At 42.7% G+C, this 22316-nt stretch overlaps 2 protein-coding genes across 2 annotated transcripts in view; both read right to left on the bottom strand.

Annotated features, from left to right (window-relative positions):
- LOC111719283 (zinc finger protein 345) overlaps window positions 1–22316 on the bottom strand; it is a 369988-nt gene that overhangs the window by 52595 nt on the left and 295077 nt on the right. The gene's annotated exons all lie outside the window — the stretch shown is intronic.
- On the bottom strand, window positions 14921–19378 carry LOC111719285 (zinc finger protein 345). Its single transcript, XM_031957590.1, has 3 exons — window positions 19176–19378; window positions 17692–17782; window positions 14921–17291 (listed from the first exon to the last, which is right to left on the bottom strand). Exons 1-3 carry the CDS (start codon window positions 19210–19212, stop codon window positions 15104–15106), a joined length of 2316 nt encoding a protein of 771 aa, XP_031813450.1. The 5' UTR covers window positions 19213–19378; the 3' UTR covers window positions 14921–15103.

Below are 22316 nucleotides of genomic sequence, written 5' to 3' on the forward strand. Positions count from 1 at the left end.
TGGTGGAATTGTGAATGAATCCAACCATTCTGGAGAGCAATTTGGAAGTGTGCCCCAAAAGTTATCAAACTGTGCAAACCCTTTGATCCAGCAGTGCTACTACTGGGCTTATACCCCAAGGAAATACTAAAGAAGGGAAAGGGACCTGTATGTGCCAGAATGTTTGTGGCAGCCCTGTTTGTAGTGGCTAGAAGCTGGAAAATGAATGGATGCCCATCCATTGGAGAATGGTTGGGTAAATTGTGGTATATGAATGTTATGGAATATTATTGTTCTGTAAGAGATGACCAGCAGGAGGATTTCAGAGAGGCCTGGAGAGACTTACACAAACTGATGATGAGTGAAATGGGCAGGACCAGGAGATCATTGTACACAGTAATAAGACTATATGCCAATCAATTCTAATGGACATGTAAGGTGATCCAAGCTTGGGCGGGGGTGGGGATGGGGGAAGGCACAGGGCAGTCCAGATGGCGGTCAGTGCCCCAGTGCTGCGGTCTGGCCACGGCTCTCTGCCCGCTTCCATCCTTGGAGGTGCTGGGCATCGTCAGCCTGGACGCAGAGCCCAGAGAGAAGCGAGTGGTCCTTTGGTTTCCGTGGTTATGGAGGATCTAGCTGGGTTCTGGGGAGCATCAGGGCTCGGGGGGCTGCCTGGTTCCCACACTGGGGCCTCCAGTTGTCAGGAGGGATTCTTTAGGGATTTTGGATGTTAGCTTCTTTTTAAAAACTAGATTTTCAGGCCTTCTTAGACTTGGCTCATTCCCTTCTCCATGCACATCCCTCCTGACTTCCCCTCATTCCCTTCTCTGTACAGAGAGCCATCCCTCCTAATGAGGGTTTGTTTTTAATTTTCCCCAGTTACATGTAAAACCTTTTTTTGGTTATCCATGTACATTCACTTTTTACATATTTTCACATGAATCATGTTGGGAAAGAGAAATCAGAAAAGGGAAAAACCACAAGAAAAAGAATCAATTCTACATTAGCTATGTCCAAGGGACATCCACGCCAAGCTGAGACAGGAGGCCGGAGGTCAGGAGAAAGGCGAGGGCTGGACAGAGCCAACAGAATCCTCAGCCTAGAATTGTCCTTTGAATCACGACAGCTGATGAGAGGGGAGGGCCTTTGGCAAAGCTTTAGGGGCACAAGGGGGTGAAGACCAGCAAAGGAGACTGAGGACACATAGGGTCAGCAGTGGTTACCCATGTTGGAGTCCTGTGGCCCTTCCCCCATTTCACCTTACCCTCTAGTTTCTCCTCCCTGCTATTCTGGCCAAGGCCCTGGGGGAGCACGTACCTGTACCTCCAGCACCTGCTCCACATGTCCACCTGCACCTACAACACCTGTCCAACCTGTCCCACTTGTACCTGTCCACCTGTAGCACCTGCCCCACCTGTCCCACCTGCCCCATCTGGCTCCTATAGCACCTGCCCCACCTGCCCCACCTGTACCTGCCCACGTAGCATCTGCCCTACTTGTTCCATCTGCACCTGTAGCAATTTCCCCACCTGCACCTACTCCACTTGCTCACTTGCCCCATTCCAGGACTCCCTAATGGTTCAGAATGTGAGTGGGGGCATCTAGCCCCTTGTCAGAAGGAGTTGTACTAGGAGGTGATGCTCAAGAACTAGCAGAACCAAAGATTTACCCCCAGATCTTCCCCAAGAAAAATCTTCTTCCTCCCTTCTTAGTAAATGCTCAGGAAGTCCCATGCCAAGTGACCAGAGATCCAGCAGCCCTGCAGCTCGGTACACTTAACTGTGAGCTTGTCCCATTCTGATTCCTAGAGACATAGGGAGCCCATCCCCTGAGGTTCTGGGGACATAATAGAATAGCCTTCTCTGGACCTCTCCACCCCCACAGGGTCTTCCTGTCATACCTACTGGTCCTGCTCCCTCTCCCCAACTGAGTTCTGAGCTGCCTCTCTGTCCTCATCTTTCCCATTTCCAATAGGAAGTTCTTGCCCTGTCTACCCCAGGTGTCATTGAGTGTCTGGAGAGAGGAGAGGAGCCTTGGATGCTGAAAGATGTCCCAAGAACCCATGGCCCAGGGGAGGAGTGGGACAGGCATAGCCTGCTATGCTGGTTATCGGAAATGGGCAATGCCTGTGAGGCAGGGCTGGAGCCCCATTCTTCTAGGGTCAGGTGTGTTTGACTCTCCCTCCCCAGGGTTTGGATCTTGATTTTATATTTGATTTAGTATATATTTTTAACGTCCAATTTGTTCAGAATTTCCAGGAATGCCTACATCCGCTGTCCGTGGTCAAATGCCAGCTGAATGTGAGAGAAAAAATAACATGGGCCAGGTAAGAGATGTGAAGAACAAAATCCTTTTATTGATCTGAGAATTAAGGTTTATATATCTTTTACCAAAGCAGCAACAAGCATTTTTTCATAGGAACATTAGCCACAAAATCACGCTGGCCAGTTCCTCCCTTCTTTGTAATCTCTGAGACATCCTTTTCCCAAGAGACAGAATAGAGAAGCAGTGAGTTGATATCTTGAGTTCCCACAGCCATCGGAAGGAGGACAAGCTCCAGGGAAAACCTGGGCTGCCTGAAGCCTTTAACTTCTCAGAGCTGGTCCCTCAACATCTCCCCCTTTTTCCGTGCTACATTTTGAGATAATGAAGGGATGCATAAAGCTCTACTAAGGTGAGTGTATCTTAGAAAAAAGGAAGAAACACAAAACTAATATAAAACATAGCAAAGGTAGAAAGTGCAACAGCAAGCTTAATACATATTTAAAAGGATTAAAATGATTTACCCAATTTTAACAGTTTGTTTGCAGTATCTTAAGGGTCAACACCATCAATATAAGAATCAGTGATTTCATGTTGTATCTTGGATAATTGGCTAATATCCCAGCTAATATTTTCAGAGTGCCACACACCTTGGAGCTTATTTAATATTTGTTCAATAGTTCCATTCAGGAAATTTGAATACACATGTGAATAGTAATAATCACATTTAAATTGTATGTGTCTTCCTAATGCTATCACTGACTGCTCTAAAACATCCAACTCTTGTTGTATCTGAGCGTCTATTTTAATGTTTTAAAGCTGTGGATATATTCTGAGTTAAATTGTTAGCATATCGAGCAGTTTGTAGACTACTGCAGAGGTAGAGAGGGAAGTGATTATGGAAATTGCAGCTAGTATTCCTACAATCAAAGCACTGATAAATCTCTTTCTTCTAGGTTCTACAAGACCCAGTTCATGAGCTATTACAGGGGTCCTCAAATTACGGCTTGCAGCCAGATGTGGCCCACTGAGGACGTTTATGTGGCCCGCCGGTTATGGCAAAATCAGACTGGAAGTGACATTCGACCTAAATTCACATTAGCAATGCACACTTCCGGCACTGGGCTGAGGCGGCAGAGACAGAGTGTGAGGCGATACTGAGGTGAGGTGAGTTCCCAGGGTGGGGTGTGTGGTGTGGGGAAGGGAGAGAGATGCAGAAGACGGAGAACGGAATATATATATTGGTATTTTACTAATAACAATTTGGAATCCCTAGGAAATAATGTCAAGAAAAAGAAAAATTGACTCAGAGTGTAGGATATTCAAAGAACAGTAGACTTATGATTACTTTTTCATTCTGTACAAGGAAAGAGCGTATTTCTGATATGCCAGAATATAATGTCTGTGTTCAAAGAATATAATTTGCGTGGACATTATGAACCTCAACATAAAGATAAATATGATTGTTTGGTTGGAGAAGTGAGAAAAGATAAAATATTAAAACTGAAAAATACATCGACAACTCAGCAAAATACTTTTGTGAAGCAGAAGCAGCCAAATATTTCATCACTGCGAGCAAGTTTTCAAATTGCCAAGCTAATAGCATGCACTGGCAGACCATTCGTGGAGGGAGAATTTGTTTAAAAAATGCCTTCTTTCTGTTGCCAAAGAGATGTGTCCAGAGAAGGCTGATTTATTTAGTACAATGAGTCTTTCAGGACCTACAATTACATGGAAGATTGAAGAAATGGGAGACAATCTGCATCAGCATTTGCAAAACTCCATAACAAAAATTTCATATTTTCCCTTGGCACTCGACAAAAGCAATGATGTTTGTGATTCTGCACAACTTCTAATTTTTATTTGTGGGACAAATGACTATTTTGAAGTCATAGAAGAGCTTGCTGCACTGCAAAACATCAAAGGAACAACTACAGGAGAGAATATCTATGAAAAGGTTTGCCAAACTATGGATGGTTTGGAGCTGGACTGGGCTAAACTAGCCAGCGTGACAAGTGATGGTGCTCCTAGCATGGTGGGGTCTAAGAAAGGAGTAATTTCTCATATTAACCAAGAGATGGACAAACATAACCATTCTTATCCAATAGCCATACACTGCCTCATTCACCAGCAAGCGCTGTGTAGTAAATCACTGAAGTGGGACTCGGTTATGAAAATTTTGGTATCTTGTGTTAACTTCATTAGAGCTAATGCACTAAATTACAGATAATTTCAGGAATTTCTGTCTGAGCTAAATGTTGAGTATGAAAATGTTCTATATCACACAGAGGTACATTGGCTGAGTCGAGGGAGAGTTTTGAAACATTTCTATGATTTACTTCCACAGATCACAACTTTTCTGCTTTCAAAAAACAAAGAAGTACCAGAATCCAATGATGCAGAATGGAAATGCCACCTTGCCTTTCTGACAGATGGAACAGAGCTACTCAACAATTTTAATATGCATCTTCAAGGAAAGGGGAAGCTCATCTGTGATATGCGATCACATGTCAAAGCATTTGAAGTAAAATTAGGCCTCCTCATCAAACAAGTGAAGGAGGAAAACTTTTGCCATCTCCCCACAGCTCAAAATCTGTTAGAGGAAAAACTGCTGATTGCATTCCCAAACAAAACATGCGTGAATTCACTGGAAAAATTGCAAAAGGAGTTTCAATTTAGATTTAAAGAGCTTCATCTCCATGAACAGGTCATACAGCTTTTCTATAACCCTATTCTATTAACATTGAAAATGTGAATATAATTTACCAAATGGAACTGATTGAACTGCAGAATTGTGACTCTCTGAAAGACGCATTCAAGTCAAGCAACCTTCATAATTTCTATGCATCTCTCCCCTCTGAGACATATCCTCATCTTTGGAACCATGCACTCAAAATGGCAACCATCTTTGGCAGCACTTATGTCTGTGAAGAGACTTTTTCTAGAATGAAACATTTGAAATCTCCAATCAGATCAAGACTAACAGATGCACACTTGCATCACTTGTTACGACTAGCAGTGATGAATATGGAACCAGACACTGACCATCTCATTAGCCAAAAGCAGGCCCATAGTTCCCATTGAAATATTGATAAGTTTGTTGATTTAACTTTACTTCATTTTAAATATTGTATTTGTTCCTATTTTGTTTCTTCACTTCAAAATAAGATATATGCAGCGTGCATAGGAATTTGTTCATAGTTTTTGTTTTTGCTATAGTCCGGCCCTCCAACAGTCTGAGGGACAGTGAACTGGCCCCCTATTTAAAAAGTTTGAGGATCCCTGAGCTATTATATCAAAGGTTTCTTCGCCTGCAGACTCATATCACCTATAGGACACTTTTGTGGGAAACAAGGCGTAACTGGATTGTTCAACAATCAAAACTATAGGTCCTGAAGTAGGGTCTATGCATCTAGAGTATAATTAATACAAGATATATTAAAAACTTTTTATAATACTTTTGGACTAATAAATTGCCATGTAAAAACATTTGAGGGTTCTCTATACAAGCCTGTTTATAATGAGTTTTAGGAGTTATCTATTGTTCCCACACTTTTTTCTGTGTTATTATAGGATCCAGTGCTGGCATGTCCCTCCAAAGATCCTCAAACTCTTTTCATCCTGGTTGTGTTATAATAGTGTCTTCTATAAGGAACTTATGGACACAACACCTCAAGTATTATACCACATGAACAACCTAGGACCCCCAGTCCCTACAATTTAGTTATGTTGAGGTGAGCAATACATTTTTCCCAAGGTGCAAAATAGTGTTATGTAACATTATTGGTGAAGGGACAAGTATGATAAGGAGGTCTAGGGATCGGTGACCTGGACATGTTTTTTTGAGCATGAGATTTTAAGGATGGTTTTTGCACTGACAACTACTGCACATGTTCAAAAAATGCACTGTCTTACTGTTAGGAAAAAGATTATGGCATATGTTCTGTTTCCCATCACTGGTCAAATTGATACTAGAAAAACATATGAGGGCTCTTGTTGCTAAAAGCTGCATCAATACAATCTTATTTATATTATGATATGCGGGTTGTGTGCTTCCCTCCAAGGCAATCAGTATCATTTACAGTTATTGGGGCCAAATTATCATACCAAGTGACAGGTTTAATCCAGGGTAAGGCTTATAAATCCAATGCAATCTTTCATCCATCCTGTAAGTCCATAGACATCATCTCCAGGAGACAAATTAGTGTACTACCACTCATTCTTCTCTGTCAGGGTCTTGCCTTACTCTTCCATGAATATTCAGGGTCTTTATCTTCATGGCCAGTCTGTTGACACATGTGGATGTTTCTCTTAGGGACCCAGACCAGTTCTCCTGCATGTTCTGGAAGAAGACAAGCATAACCGCAATGCCAGGTTTTAGATCCTTCCACATTACCATGATATCTGGTTGCTCATCTCACAACCTGTTTTTTGTCCCACAAAGTGTTAAGGACGTACCTACCGTACAGGAGCACGTCCCTAGTGTCAAAAAATTTATGGTATATATTACTTCATCCAATCTCCTTCTTACCCTATTTCCTATTTTCCCTTTTTTCTGTTTGTCAAGGAGGATTTTAATATCCTTGTTGCATCTTTTAATGGCTTGCCCGATAGGATTGTATGGATGCCAGTAGAGTGAATGATATTATTATAGGTGAGACAAAATTGTGCAAAATTCCTACCAGCATAGGTAGGACCATTGTCAGTCTTGAAGTGTCTTGGAATGCCAAGAATCCTAAAGCAGAATAATAAATGCTCAATTACATGGGTGGCAACTTCTCTGGTTTGGGGGGTGGCCATAATAAACACAGAGAAGGGATTTACAGTCACATATATATGGTGAAGACTCCCAAAAGATGGATAATGAGTGACATCCATCTGCCATGTGTCTAATGGATTGAAAGCCTCTTGGATGCTGGATCACTGACTTGATGATCTATGTGACAATTATACTTTAATTCAAAACTCCAAACAATATCAGTTATAATACCAAGAAATTTCATCTTAAATAGCAAGTTTCAACAATTAAAGGTTCAGGTGGATTTAGTTCTCAAAGATCACACATTTTAAATAAATATTGACTATAATCTTGCATTGATAACAGTAAGAGATTCATCCTAAAAGTTCATAGCTTATCTTGAATCTAAGTATATGGGTTTAAGTCCAGTATTATACAAATAATTTTGCTTTAAGATACTCGATAATCAATAACCAAAGACTCAAGTTTTAGGGAGAAAATCCAAATTGTATATTGTCTCTAGCAAAAACATGTTCAGTTATTAACTATGTTCAAAGGGACAAAGACATAAGCTACTATTCTCAGAATCACTTTAAATCATGGGAGCAGACATATACTGTATAACTAATGTCAGAAAAAATGTTGAAGGGTTCAGTAACATCTTTAGGGAGAAGGATAATTACTAAAATTTCAGCCTTTTGTGCTGAACTGTAATGAGTTTGTATGACAGTATATTTCTTCTCTATATAGTCTCCTAAGTTCCATAAACTAGAGCTATCAGTAAATGCAGTTAAGTGCAGAATCAATACAACATTTCTTTAATCTTTGAGAGTGTCCACTGATAATTTTCACAAAAAGTGAGTAATTTTATAGAGGGTCTATGATTATCTATCTTACCACTGTAAGTAGAAATAAAAACTTGCTACTCTTCATTCTGAAATATTAAAGATGTTACTTGAGATTTTGTATATGGTTGGTGTATGTGATTAACAAGGAAGAGTGGTGAGTTGAGGATGTAATTTGTTTAATTTATTCATTAGATAGGCTACCATTGTGGTATATGGCATAAGAGTGACAGAAAATTGGTGAGAAAAATATGTTCATATATGTGATTGATATAGGGCTACTGTAGGGGGCATATAAGTAGCAAATATTGCCCCGTACCTTTCCATTAGAAGGTAAGTATTCTTATTAATTGGGCCTCAGATCAATTTTTTTCTCTGCAAGATATAGTTCATGTTTTGCCTCTGAAGACAGAGTTCTAGGAGAGTTTTACTAAAGGGTTTCCTTATAAAATGGAGAATAAATGAGAAAGTTGATGCATTATGTATCGTAGCATGGGTCAAAGTCAATATCATCTAACAATTTTTGAAAATCATTAAGATTTTGTAATGAATCTGTTCTTGTCTCAAGTTTCTGGAGTCAGATTATTTGAGAATCCATCAGATAGCCAAGATATAAAAAAAGACTTGTCTCTGAATTTTTTCAGGAGTAATTAACAAATCTCATGAATATAAGCTTGCTCTAAATCATCTATTAAGAAACTGAGATTATTTACATCTTTACTACTATATAAAATATCATCCATATAGTGAATTGTTTCGGGATCTGGATATTTCAGTTTTACTGACGAAATACCTTGAGGTAACACTTTCCATTGAAATCTTTGTGGAGGTTCCTCCACATTTATACTAGGAATAGGAAGGGCAAATTTAGGTTTATCCTCCTTTTAAAGAGGAATAGCCAAGAAGCAGTCTTTTAAATCAGTTGCTATCAGTGGCCATTCAGCAGGCACCATGGTAGGGGGAACAAAGGCCAGGCTGAAAGGGACTCTTTTTGACCATGGTATTATTTATTGCATGAAGGACATGTACCATTCACCATTTCCTTGATTTTTTCTTTATTACAAATATCAGAGAATTCCAAGGACTAGTAGGAAATTCAATATGTCCTACTTTGAGCTGCTCAGAGACTAGACAACCTTAATTACTTTCATGACCATATATACCTCTTCTGGTTTGGGGAAACATATTTTAAGTATATTCCAAATGTTAAAAGTAGACACTGGAAAATCATCAGATCCACATTCTCAATAAGATTCACTTAATTGTCTACCTGCTATTTTCCATTTATCTATATCTATCTTCCCTTTTGGGGTTCCACTGAATCTAAGAATTCAACCAACTGTCCATAAATGATTAATAATCCTCTGTCTCTTACTAATGATTTTTAACACTTTAAGATAATATTCTCTTTCATTTCTGATGACCAGCTCTGACCCATTTTTATTAGATGCTGCTCAGCCTGTGTAGTTTACTTTGAATCAGAAAAGCCAAAAAGCGGCAGTTTCGTATCTTTTAATCCCCGCTTAACCTGGTGAATGAAACTAAAACAACATGTGGAAAATTATCATCCTACCTTGTTACCCATGTTCTTTCAATGACCAGAGCTCCATTTCATCCAGGGCCATTCAGCCAGGGGAAGCCTTCCTTTCAGATCGCTGTTTGGGCGCCACTTTCCCAGGGGGCCAAATGCCCACTGAATGTGAGAAAGAATCACAGGCCAGGTGGGAAATGGGAAGAACAAGCTCCATTTATTAATCTGAGGGTTAGAGTTTATATATCTTTTACCAAAGCAGCAACAAGCATTTTCTCATGGAACATTAGTCATGAAATCACCCTGGCCGGTTCCTTCCCTTCCTTATAATCTCCAACAGCATCCTTTACCCAAGAAACAGAATGGAGGAGTTGTGAACCAGCACCCTGAGTTTATGAAATCATCAGATGGAAGACAAGCTACAGGGAAAACATAGACTGGCCAGAAGCCTCTGGCTCCTCATAGCTGGCCCTCAATACAGAATTAGTAATGGCAGAGTTCTTCTTAGTCATCCCCCAAAAAATTTGTTTTTCACTCATCACTGTTCAAAAATAGCATCTTTCCTCAACTAGCTTCAAGACCTGAACCTTGTCGTCCAGGTGTGGTTTGGCCAGCACAGAGGATAGCCTGATTCTTGCCTCCCTCTTCTGTGCTCAGCCTCTCCTGATGTTTATAGCCCAAGACTGGTGACTGTAGCCTACTGCTGACCTGTCCAGAGCTCAGAGTTATCTGAAACTCCCAGACCTTGTTCAGACCAGCTATAGGCCAACAATGCCCCTCTCTCTCCCACATGGCCCTTTTGAAGTCAATATTGAGATCCACATCAAAATGGACATTTATCCTTATTACATTTCACAGAGTCCAACTCATACCAGTGCTTCAGCATGTTGAGATCTGTTAGGCTTCTCCTAACTGGGAGGTACCTTTCCTTACCTCTGACTCTTAAACCAAAATGACTGATTCTCATTGATTGACCACCAATAGATCCTAGGCCAAGGCCCATTTGGTCATCGTTTGGTCCTGAATGATTCAGATTAAATGAAAACAGCAATCATTTCTGCTTTGGTCAGAAACCCTGAGGGTCTTTCCCTCCTGCATTTATTTATTAGTTTTATTTTACTTTGACTAGGTAAAGGAGGAGGGGATTCTTTGCCTCAATGGCTTCCTACCCTTAATCACTGAATGGGTGCAGCCTCAGTCAAACTGAGACCTTAGCTTAAAAAGGCCAAGGTCTCCCATGGCATCCAGGACCATCTCCAGTTGTCCTGATTATCTCTCCACTTTTCCCAAATGACTCTGGGAGGGAAAGGGAGGCAGGTTACTTTTGACAGCCCTCTTTCACTTAAATCCAATTCACTTCCATGTCATAGTGTCGAAAAAGGACAAACAACAATCTATGTGAATAGAGCTCGCCTTCAAACTGGAATTGGTCAGTTGGAAAACTTCCTTTCTTCCTTCCTTCTTTCCTTTATTTCTTCCTTCCCTCCTTCCCTCTGTTCAACTAGGGTATCATACTCTTACTTACAGATGCTCTTAAAAGCTTTTTTTTCTTCATCTTTGGAGAGTGAATGAGGGTGACAAGGAAGATGGTCATAACCTTGACAACAGGGAAATCAAGAAGGGAAGACTGCATTTAGTTTGGGTATGTTAAACTAAAGATGTCTATAAAGCATCCAGTTTGTCCAGCAGACAATTGGAGATGAGATTGGAGGTCAACAAAGTTGGAGGGGGAGTATGTACTTGCTCTTAGAGAGGTTCACATTTGCAGTACAGAGTATTTGGGGGACTAGCCCCTCTTTCCAGGACTGCTCATTCATCTTCAGTGTCCCCCCTGTCCCCCAACTTTCCCATGGCTCAGAGAAGCTGTAGCACAGCAGACACCCCACTAAAACTGTCTCAGCACATGGGTTAAACCAGAAGGAAGGTAACCAATGGGCTTGTTGGTGCCTTAGGCGATGTCTACCTCAAGCATTTAAAGACTTCCTTCAACAGAAGGAATGGATAAAGATAATTTATCCCAGCAGCCAAGAAGGAGCCAGGAGGTGGCGCTGAGGAGCATTTAGAGTTTGTTCAGACATGGAAGATTTCAAGGTCATCCACTGTCTCCCAGGCCATTGCCAGAGATCTCGACTTTGTCCTGCCATTGGAAGAGTGAGGCGGATGACTGTGCAACTATGTCTCACTTAAATCCAGCTCTTGTCCAAATTGAGACCTCACCCCATAGAACCTTCTTCAAAAACAAAGAACGAATAATCACAGTGTTCTCCAGCGTTTGAGGCAACATGTATAGATGGAAAGTATGTGAGGAGAAAACTATGGATGCCCTGATCTTTCTAGATTTCTTTTTGTTTTATTTCTCTGCTGCTGCCTAGGACACCTTACGTCTCTGAGATTAGGGTTAACCTGTAATGCCCCCCTAGAAATTTAGATGGGAAATGTAGACTTATAGGACCTTGCCAAGGGGGCAGCCTGGAAGAAACACTATCTATTGGGAGTATCTTGACTTCTGGGTTAGGCTAGACCTTCTCCTCAAAGGAAAAAAATGTCTCGCTGTACCTTGATTTGCTTTGATGGCTAAGGCTCAAGCCACATTAGCATTGATGTGGCTTTTGATCACAGGGTAGCCCATAGGAGATGCATCCTTCAGAGTTTCTGGGTTCAGTTATCATCTCTATGAAGACAAGTTTCAGAATTATATTCCCGGCCTAGCCTGTTTGGGGAATTCCAGTTCTGCAGCACTCCCTACCTGAACTACATGTCCACTAGATCCATCAGTCAGCCTATCCACAACAGGAGTCACTTCCCATTATTACTGCGGCACTTCCCAGACTCAGTATTGCCTCTAACTTCTCTCTTGCATTCCCTTCCAATAATCAATCTATTGTCACATCTGGACACTGGACACTTTTCACCTTCGTGATCACCCCTTGTACAGTTACCAATCTGGTTCAGACCCTCATCACCTCCGCCTGGTTGATCACAATGGCCTCTTAGCAGCTCCCAGTCTAATCTCATCACTCCCCCTCCCCAGGGTTCACAGAGTAGTCAGGGATTTGCCTAAAGCATAGGTCTGATCATACTGCTCTTACTCAACAGACTCATGGTTCCCTATAGAGCAGATATAAAACGTCCTAAGACCTTCACAGTCTGGACCTCTCCCTTCTCTCAGGGATCCTCGCAATTCACTCCCCTCTACTCTTGGTGAACTAGCAACCCTCGCATTTGTGGACGTGACCCCCACTCCAACTCTGCCTTTCCCCTGGCTCTTCTCTATGCATGGGAAGTTCTCCCCTCATCTCCACCCGCATGACTCCCTGTGAGTCAGGGCAAACTGCACTTTCTTCAGCTCTCTTGGGTGTCTTCCCTGGGATTACGTTCAAGCCTTTATGCATGTACATACGTGTGTATGTAGGTTTTTATCTATACATATATATGCATGTGTATGTCTTTATCTAGACATATATGAGCATGTGTATGCATGGTTTTATCTATACATATATGTGCATGCATATATGTTTAGCTATATGTGTGCATGTATGTTTTTATCTATACATATATGTGCATGTGTGCATGCTTCATCTAGACACTTATGTGTTTTTATTCATACACATATATGCATGTTCATGTCTTTATACACGCATGAGCATGTGTACACGTTTTAATCTATAAATATGTGTATGTTTTATCTATACATGTGTGCATGTATGTTTTATCTATACACACGTACATCTATGTCTATTTTATCAACACATATATGTGTTTTTATCTGTACATATATGAGTGTGTGTGCAGGTAAGCTAGAGTAGGTATATAATTATGTTTTGTCTCCCCCATTGAAACATGAGCCTTGGAGGACAGGGGTAGTTTTTGCCTTCGCAGTCCCGTGACTTGGCACAGTGTCTGGCACATAGTACGTTATAAACGTTTGACAGACTGAATAACGATGAGGGCCCTCTATGAGACATGCTTCTGTACAGATGAGGGGCCCAGACGTACTTGAACTATCATCACATGGATGCCATGAACCTCTGCCATGTAATTGCTATAATTTTCCATTTGTTAACTCTCAAATGATTTTCAAATATTTCCTTCCTTTCCAGTTTTGACCAGTCCAGTCTCAATCAGGCTTGGTTGATATTGCTGATCCCCAAAGGCCAGGGCCCTTCATTCTTCCACTACCTTTTGTTCAAACACCTTTTGTAGAGCGTTCATGTATAGCTGAGAAAGCTCCCAATCATTTTTTAAATTAATAGTCTTCAATAATCACCTGTAATTTTAGGGACTTAGGGAAGAGACTTGAGGTCAAGGGAAAGGAAAAGACATAAAATGTACACTATGGGAAAATGATCAAAGATGTGCTTCATCAGGGCTAGGGAGAACCAGTGTGAACTGGTGAAAAAATTATGCTGAAAACCCGATTCTAGCCACAAACAGCTGTATGACTGGGCCAGTCCCTTGCACTCAGGATCTTCATCTCTAAAACAAAGATAATAGCATCTACAAGTTCTGAAAAGGCTAAAATGCAGTCATGCATATTTGTAAGAGGAAGGCCCACCCCAGTTTATCACAGAAGGCCCAAACACCCCAATTGAATCAGTCAAAAGCAAACCAGGTATGATTAAATCATTAATTTGGAAAAAATGCTAGGAACTCTGAGCCATTAAAGACACTGCACCTTATGGGAAATATCTTCATTGGAAATCAAGTTTTTCTGTTAAGCAACACATGCAATCAGTAAGCTGTGTCAGAGGGCAATTAGTCAAGGGGCAAATTCAGGAACTAAGGATGCCAGACCCCTGAAAAGGAATGACTTGAGGAAAAGGGCATCCAGAGGTGGAATTGGTTAGGTGATGACCTTGGGAACTGTGACATTCAGAAGACTAGAGCACAAGGGCAGCTGGATGACATGGCGGACAGAGCACTGGCCTGACCCCAGGCCTCAGACTCATAATGCTTCCTAGTTGTGTGACCCTGAGCTAGTCACTTAATCCCAATTGCCCGAGTGTAGACAGAGGGAGGAGCAACAGTGGCTGGCACACCGAGGACCAAGTAGCAGCATCAAGGAAAGACAAAAGGCACTGACCTGGCGGGCCTGCCAGAAGGCTGCACCTAAAGGGAAAGTCATGAGGCATGCCCCAGGGAAAGAACTTCTAGTGACCAGGAGCCAGGAACTTACCATTAGACATTTGGGAGCCCCACGTGTCTCACTTCCGTTTTTACTCCATGGTGGAGCTCACTCTCCCCAGGGAACTTATGCGATCAAGAGAAGAGAACATGCTTAGGTTTGAGGGATTTTTTCTGTAACCACTGTTTTCTGTCAGACCTGTTTAATAAATACTCATCCTGATAATTCCATCAATGATCAATAGCACAAGGACCTACAGCCCTCCAAGATTCCTCCTACAATCCTGAAATGAGTTGGTGGCTACTTCCTGGGGGACATGACTGGACAATGCTCATGAAGGAGGCATGGGGGAGAAGGCCTCAGAAAGACTGTTATCTATGTAAAGAGCTTTGCAAAATTTTCCACTTTCTCTAAATGTCATTATTATTACAAATATTTATTGTTATAAATATTATACATTGTATAATTATACAAATTATATACAAATACATTATTATTTTATTACAAATATAATCTGCAAGGTTCTGCTTTGACTTAAATTTTTCATAAGTCTGGACTGCCAAAATGGTCAGAAATTCCTCCCCCATTCCTAACTTCCATAAAGACTGACCGTCCAAGGGACTTCAGGTATGGATCCTCTGGTGCCGAGTGAGCTGCGTGCTCTGGCAGAAGGCCTTTCCACATTCGCTGCACTTGTAAGGTTTCTCCCCGGTGTGAATTCTCTGGTGCACGGTGAGATAGGAGCTACAGCGGAAGGCCTTCCCACACTCCCTACACTCATAAGGTTTCTCGCCAGTGTGGATCTTCTGATGCAGAGTAAGGTGTGAGCTGCTCCGGAAGGCCTTCCCGCACTCGGGACAACCATAAGGTTTCTCCCCACTGTGAATTCTCTGATGGAGAGTAAGGTGTGCACTGTGGCGGAAGGCCTTCCCACACTCATTACATTTGTAGGGTTTCTCTCCACTGTGAATTCTCTGATGTACAGAAAGCTGTGAGCTCTGGCAGAAAGCCTTCCCGCATTCGCTGCAATCATAAGGCTTCTCTCCGGTGTGAATTCTCAGGTGCTGAGTGAGTTGAATACTATTTCTAAAGGCCTTCCTGCATTCGTTACATTCATAAGGTTTTTCTCCGGTGTGAATTTTTTGATGTTCAGTAAGTCCTGTTCTTTGGCAGAAGGTCTTCCCACATTCAGAACATTCATAAGGTTTCTCTCCAGTGTGAATTTTTTGATGTCGAGTAAGCTGTATGCTCTGGCAGAAGGCCTTCCCACATTCAGTACATTCATAAGGTTTCTCCCCAGTGTGAGTTCTTTGATGTACAGTGAGTTCTATGCTCTGCCTAAAGGCCTTGCCACAGTCCTTACATTCATAAGGTTTTTCTCCAGTATGAATTTTCTGATGCACAGTAAATTGTGTATGAGTGCGGAAGGCTTTTCCACATTCATTACAATCATAAGGCTTCTCCCCAGTATGAATCTTTTGATGTACGGCGAGGTCCGTGCTACAGTGGAAGGCCTTCCCACATTCCCTGCATTCGTAGGGCTTCTCTCCAGTGTGAATTCTCTGATGTACTGTAAGGTAGGAGCTGTAACGGAAAGCCTTGCCACACTCAACACACTCATATGGCTTCTCACCACTGTGAATCCTGTGATGGAGAGTGAGCTGCTCCCTCTGACGAAAGGCCTTCCCACACTCATTACATTTATAAGGTTTCTCTCCAGTGTGGATTCTCTGATGTACAGTAAGGTAGGAGCTGCAGCGGAAGGCCTTGCCACATTCCCTACATTCATAGGGCTTTTCTCCAGTGTGAACCTTCTGATGTACAGTAAGCTGTGAACTACTTCGGAAGGTCTTCCCACACTCATTACATTCATAAGGTTTCTCTCCACTATGAATTCTGTGATGCAGAGTAAGCTGTTCGCTCTGCCGAAAGGCCTTCCCACATTCACTACATTTGTAAGGTTTCTCCCCAGTGTGAATTCTCTGATGTACAGAAAGTTGTGAGCTCTGGCAGAAGGCCTTCCCACATTCACTACACTCATACGGTTTCTCTCCACTATGAATTCTCTGATGGAGATTAAGCTGCGAGCTCTGGCTAAAAGCTTTTCCACATTCCTTGCATTTATAAGGTTTCTCTCCAGTATGAATTCGCTGATGGACAGTGAATTGTGTTCGCTTACGGAAGGTCTTCCCACACTCACTGCATTCATAAGGTTTCTTTTCATTGTGAATTTTCCAATGAACAGTAAGGTCTGCGCTACACTGGAAGGCTTTCCCACACTCCTTACATTCAAAAGATTTCTCTCCAGCATGAATGCTCTGGTGTTCTGTAAGGTAGGAGCTACACTGGAAGGCTTTGCCGCATTCAATGCACTTGTATGGCTTCTCATCCCAGTGAATTCTGTAATGTAGATTGAGCTGGGAGCTCTGGCTAAAAGTCTTTCCACAATCCTTGCATTTAAAGGATTTTTCTTTGGTATCATTTCTTCGATATAGTTGCTCTTGGAAGGCCTTTCCATGTTCGTTATTACATCCATAAAGTTGCTCTATGGTATGAATTTTCTGATGTCGAGGAAATCTCATACTCTGGAGGAAGGCTAAACCACATTCATTACATTGACCAAATTTCTCTCTGGGATGAATCTTGTGATGTTCAATAAATCCTGATCTCTGATCGAAGACCTTTCCACATTGATTATCTTCACAAGGTTTTGTTCCAATAGGAAGTGTTTTAGGCTGAGTAAGTTGTTTGCTTTCAAGTACAATCTTCCCACATTTATTACATTTTGAAAATGTCTCTTCAGCTTGAATTCTGTGATGGAAAGAAATGGATGAATTACTGTTAAAGCTTTGCCTACATTCCCTATCTTCATAACATTGTCAGTTATTATTCCGTGATATTTACTAAGATCTGAATTATAATTTAAGAATTTCCCCCATTAATTTTACTTAGAAGAACACACACTTTAAACAGATGGTGATTGTTCTCTGGTTCTGTACAGATATGTGAACAGACAGCTTCTTATAGATACTTTTTATTGTGGAAAAAGGACCAGCCCTAGACGGAAGTTTGTGCCATATTCATTACTTCCCCCACCCATCTCACTGGAAGTTTTGATTGCGTGACTTTCACTTGTCTAGAATGTTTTTCTTTATTGCTCTCTATCTGCTGGCTCTCCCACCCAGTGTCACTTTTTGAAACTTCTTCCAACCTGGAAACCCAGGGCCAACCCCTGGAGAATAATTCCTTAGATGATCCAAGCTTCAGGGCTGATTCTTTGTTTTCAGGCTGTATCTCAAATTCTGAAATTAAAACAAAACAAATGATAACTTGCTTCTCCCTGCCAAGAGAAAGAAAAATACAGTTGGATTGCTGAGTTCAAGAAAGAGCAGAGGCCAGTTTAGAGGATCACAAGGAGAGGAATAAAGTATAAAAAAATTGGAAAGGGGGAGGGGAGGATTAGGAAGAATTTTCAGAGCCAAATAGAGAATTTTGTATTTGGTCTGGGAAATAATTGCAGCATTCACCATGAATGCTTCCTGGGAAGCTGACTGAGCCCCTCTTCTTTTCCATCCCTTCATTCTCCCTTGGAGAATTCACCCATTTCCATAGGTTCAACTACCTTCTCTATCCCAATGGCTCCCACATTGACAGATCCTGCCTCAGCCTCTTTCTCGAGTTTCAGTATGACCTCACCAACTTCCCACAGGATTTGGCAAAGACATTTACAACTGGATATGTCCCCCACTTCCTTATCTTTCACCATCAAACCCATCTTTCTCCCAAAGTCCCCTATTGCTGTGGAGGAGGGTACTGCCATCCTCCCAGTCACCCAATCTTCAGTCTTGATGGAATCTTCCCTTCCTGCCCCACCAACTCAAGCACTTTCCAGACATTCTAACATCTGTCCCCATCTCTCCATTCATACAGTCATGATCTTCATCCTAGTTCTCATCTCCTCTTGCCTGGACTATGGCAACAGCCTCCCAATGAATCTCCTTGCCTCCTCTTTCCCCACCATAGGCTATTTTTCATTCAGTTTCTTCCTCAAGGGATTTTCCTCAAGTATATGTCTTATCATGACACTCTGCCTGCTCAATTAAGCTCAGCTGGCTCCCAATCAGCTCCAGGATTAAAGATAAATTCCTTTATTTGGCATTTAACGTCCTTTACGACCTGACCCAGCTCTACCTTTCTGTGCTTACCACACATGATTCCACTTAAAGCCAAACTGACCTCACCCAATTTTCTGATTCCTGACACTTCATCTCCCACCTCCATGCCTTTGACCCATGTGCTTGGAAGGCATCCATTCCTCGCTTCCACCTGGCCCACCTTGTACATGAAGCCTTTCTTGATCCCACCTCTCCCTACTTATTTACTAATCACTAACCCCCCAGTTATTAGCTACTACAAAACAACCTTGTATCCACTTTGCTCATGGTCTCAGAGGTAACATGGCACCACTGGAATTGAGGAGGAGGGCTGGGGGAGGAGCTGTGATGGGCAGACCAATGGGAGGCAGCATCTTGGGCACCACAGTACTGGAGTTATATGGGAGGAGGGTAAGGGTTGTCTGTGAGGTCGGACTACCGGACAGCTGACATCCTTCTGGCTCTGCATGAGCCTACACTCACCCAGGTTTGTGGCATCCCCAGTAGCCTTTCCCAATTTCTCGTGCATGCAGGGACTCACCTACGCAGCTGCTCCTTAGGGTACCTCCCGCAGCCATCCACAGCGCGTCTCCTCGTTCCAGTTGTCCAATCACATCTGATTTAGGAACAGCAAGTCCTGCCCAAGGGAAATGGGGAAAAGCTGAGCACAGAGAGCCCAGAATCCAGTACCATCCTCTTTTCTCCCTAGGACAAAGGCAGCCCAAGAGGCAGACCTGGCAGATAGCTCCCTGGCCCACCAACTGCAGGATGGGGAGTGGGTCACAGAGAGCAGTACTAGAGAGATTGGGGAAGGTCAGTGAGGCTGCCAAATTCTCCTTCCTGGGAGTAAAACTATCCTACATGTATTATTAGAGACTGTGACTAAGTTTGAGTAGTGGTACTTACCAGGGGTTCATGGTTTCAGTGAAGTGTCAGATCTTTCTATTCTGCCATTTCTCCTATTTTTCTAATTACTCAAGAATAGCTTTCCCAAATACAGAATACTCAATGACTGGGATATAGTTTTTGCAAGGTGGGGTTTATGGTTGCTGAGAGTTTTACTGACAGCATGGGGTTCTGAGGGACAAATTGTAGTCTTTCTTAGTTAATTTCTAAGGGGAAGGGATCATGAAGAAATATGGTGGTTAATTTTGTGATTGTCAGAGTTTGTGTATTTTTGTTTGGGGGTTTTTGAACAGAATTAGAGGATTCATTAAATTATTTGTATTGGTTGGATTAGAGTAGGTGTCTATGGTGTGAATTTTCATATTTTACTAGAGGGAGAGAAGTCAGGGACAAGGATGGATGTTTTGCTGTTGGAAGAGCTTTTGGATTAGAGGGAATGGCTGTCTGCATTAGGAAGGGATTATGTTCAGTTGGATATGGAGTGAGATTACTTTGAGAGAAAATGTAAATAGGTAGAGGAAGGTTCTAGGTTAGTGTAAATGTTGGGAATGAAGTTTCTCAGAGGGAGTGTGTGTTTGTATGTGTGTATTAAAATGTTTTGATTGACAGTAGTTGTACCTTTACTTAGAATTTGGGTCTCTGGGAGTTTCTGCCTAGGTAAATTAGGTTTTACTTGGTATCATTTCTCAGTAGAGCGCTTTTCTGGGAAGGATCTAGACATTCTACTTTCTGGTAAGCTCCATAGTCATGTTTCTTGAAGGTTACTGCTTGAAATATCAGAGATGAAGCAATTTTCTTGCCTTGGGATTAGAGGGTTAGAGTGGAGTTGTTGAGAGGATTCTAGTGTACCTTTACTTGGAGTAACATTGGTTAGGGATTCAGTTTTTAAGCTTAGGAGTAGTAGTAGTTACTTACTTTCTGTTTCTAGGATTGATTAAATAGATGTAATGAGAAATAAAATACTAAGAAGGTGTTAGTGGGGTTTCTAGAGTATTGACTTGGATGTTGGAGTTGCCTTTGGTTATTATTAGGGGTTTATGCTTTTTGTTCTGGATAGAATTAGGGTCTCTTGATTTGGCTTCTGTGATTTCTGACTTTCTTAAAATTTTGGAGTTCACTATTGTTCTAGTTATTGTTTATTTATTCTTCTTTTTCTTTATAGATATCAGTTTGTGTTTCTTGATTTCTCTTGCTTGACTCAGGCTTTACTTGGATTTTGGGGCCTTCCTTCAGTTTTTAGCTCGGTCTCTGTTTTCACCAGTTTAAAAGAAAAGTTTTGTGTTTCCTGCCTTTGGACATAGTCTGCTCTTACTGGGTTTCTTGCAGCCGCTTCTTCTTCCTTGGCTGGGTCCTCTCACTGTGTGTGGGGGGACCCTGCCTTCAGTCACTGTGACTACAGAGGGTCTCTCCTTCCTCCTGAGCTCCAGGCCATTTTTCTACTCCTGCCTACAGACCTTTTACTGGGTGTCATTAAAAGAGATGAAGGGCTGGGTCCCAGAGGTGAAGGAGGCTGCAGGATGGGAGGCCAGGGGCTTAGAAGAACGTCCCTGTAGGCGAGAGCCATCCCAATGGATTTTGGACAGAAAATACAGAAAATGCCTTCTTTGTCCAGAAAAGGAACTAAGGAGGCAACAGTAAATCAGCACATGCTCTGTCCCCTCCTTTTTTTTTTTTTTTTTTTTTTTGCTTTTTTCTCTCTCTCCCTTTGTCCTGATCTTTCTCTCCCAGCATGAATCATAAATCAAGGTGTAATAAAAAATAAATAAACTTAATAAATAGAACAAAGAGCACAGGGTAGTGAGGAGTTGAGCCAGCCATCAAATGTCCAGAGAAAGAAGCCTGAATAATCTTGGGGCCGGAAGAGGACTGAACCCAGGACCAGAGAGGGACATGGACAGACAGAGCTGCCAAAAGATGGGGGCCCAGAGGGGCTGCAAGTGCAGTTCCCCTGGCGGACCACGTCCTCTCCCTCCTGGGCTCTGGGGTGCAGGGGCAGGAGAGAAGGGGAGGACCTGGGTTCTGCACATGGCCCAGCCGCTCCCCCCCCCCCCCCCCCCCCCGCCCCCAGCCCTGGCCTGACCCACTCTGGAATATTCTTCCTACTATTGGGCTTAAACAAGCCTGCACCCATGTGCTGCTCTGGGAATTTGGAATGGAGGCCATTCCCAAGAACTTCCTGAGGGACTTTTGCCACCTTTTGATTTGGTCTGACCCACTAGCCCGGCTCCCATGTCCGTCATCATCTTCAAGTCTACACAGCTGGAGAAAGCATCTCCTCCTTCTGCAATCTGGGGTCCTCTGGGACCCTGTACTCTTTATCAGAGCTCCCGGAGCACCCTGAGCCCTCTCGGCCATTCCAACAAGTGGCCGTCGGCCCCCCACTGCCCTCCACCCCCCACGACTATGGCCACTGTGAGCCACTCTCATGGGCTTCTGCTTTGGAGGAGGGATGCCCAAGCCTGGACTAAGCCCCCAGGGCAGTGGACAGGACGGGAGGCAGCCCTGCCCCTCACAACTGTCCCAGCTTCTGATCCAGCTAGACATCGGCTGAGGATAACAGTCTCAGGAAAGACCACAGTGGCTCAGGGTTGGGAACCCCCAGGCTCCCCGGGCAAAGGACCAAGGGAGCCCGAGGCAAAGTGATCCCAGCCTGAGACCGGAGATTCTGGCAGCTGGCAGAGGCCAAATGGGGGCAATTATCAGCTGGGCCCCGGCTCCTGTGCCTGGCTCAGACCAGGGGGCAGTTATCAGCCCATACCTAACTCAGATCAGTCTG

The sequence above is a fragment of the Sarcophilus harrisii genome, chromosome 1 (genome assembly GCF_902635505.1).
Source record: "Sarcophilus harrisii chromosome 1, mSarHar1.11, whole genome shotgun sequence".
In the NCBI taxonomy this organism is placed as follows: domain Eukaryota; kingdom Metazoa; phylum Chordata; class Mammalia; order Dasyuromorphia; family Dasyuridae; genus Sarcophilus; species Sarcophilus harrisii.

Bases quoted from the DNA above. Each gene is read 5' to 3' on its own strand.
- LOC111719285 (XM_031957590.1), bottom strand. From the start codon at position 19,212: ATGGCTGCGGGAGGTACCCTAAGGAGCAGCTGCGTAG. The intron at 17,783-19,175 runs GTGAGTCCCTGC...TTTTAATTTCAG, and splicing joins CCTAAGGAGCAGCTGCGTAG to AATTTGAGATACAGCCTGAA. The intron at 17,292-17,691 runs GTTGGAAGAAGT...TTTCCATCACAG, and splicing joins GGTTGGCCCTGGGTTTCCAG to AATTCAAGCTGAAGAGACAT.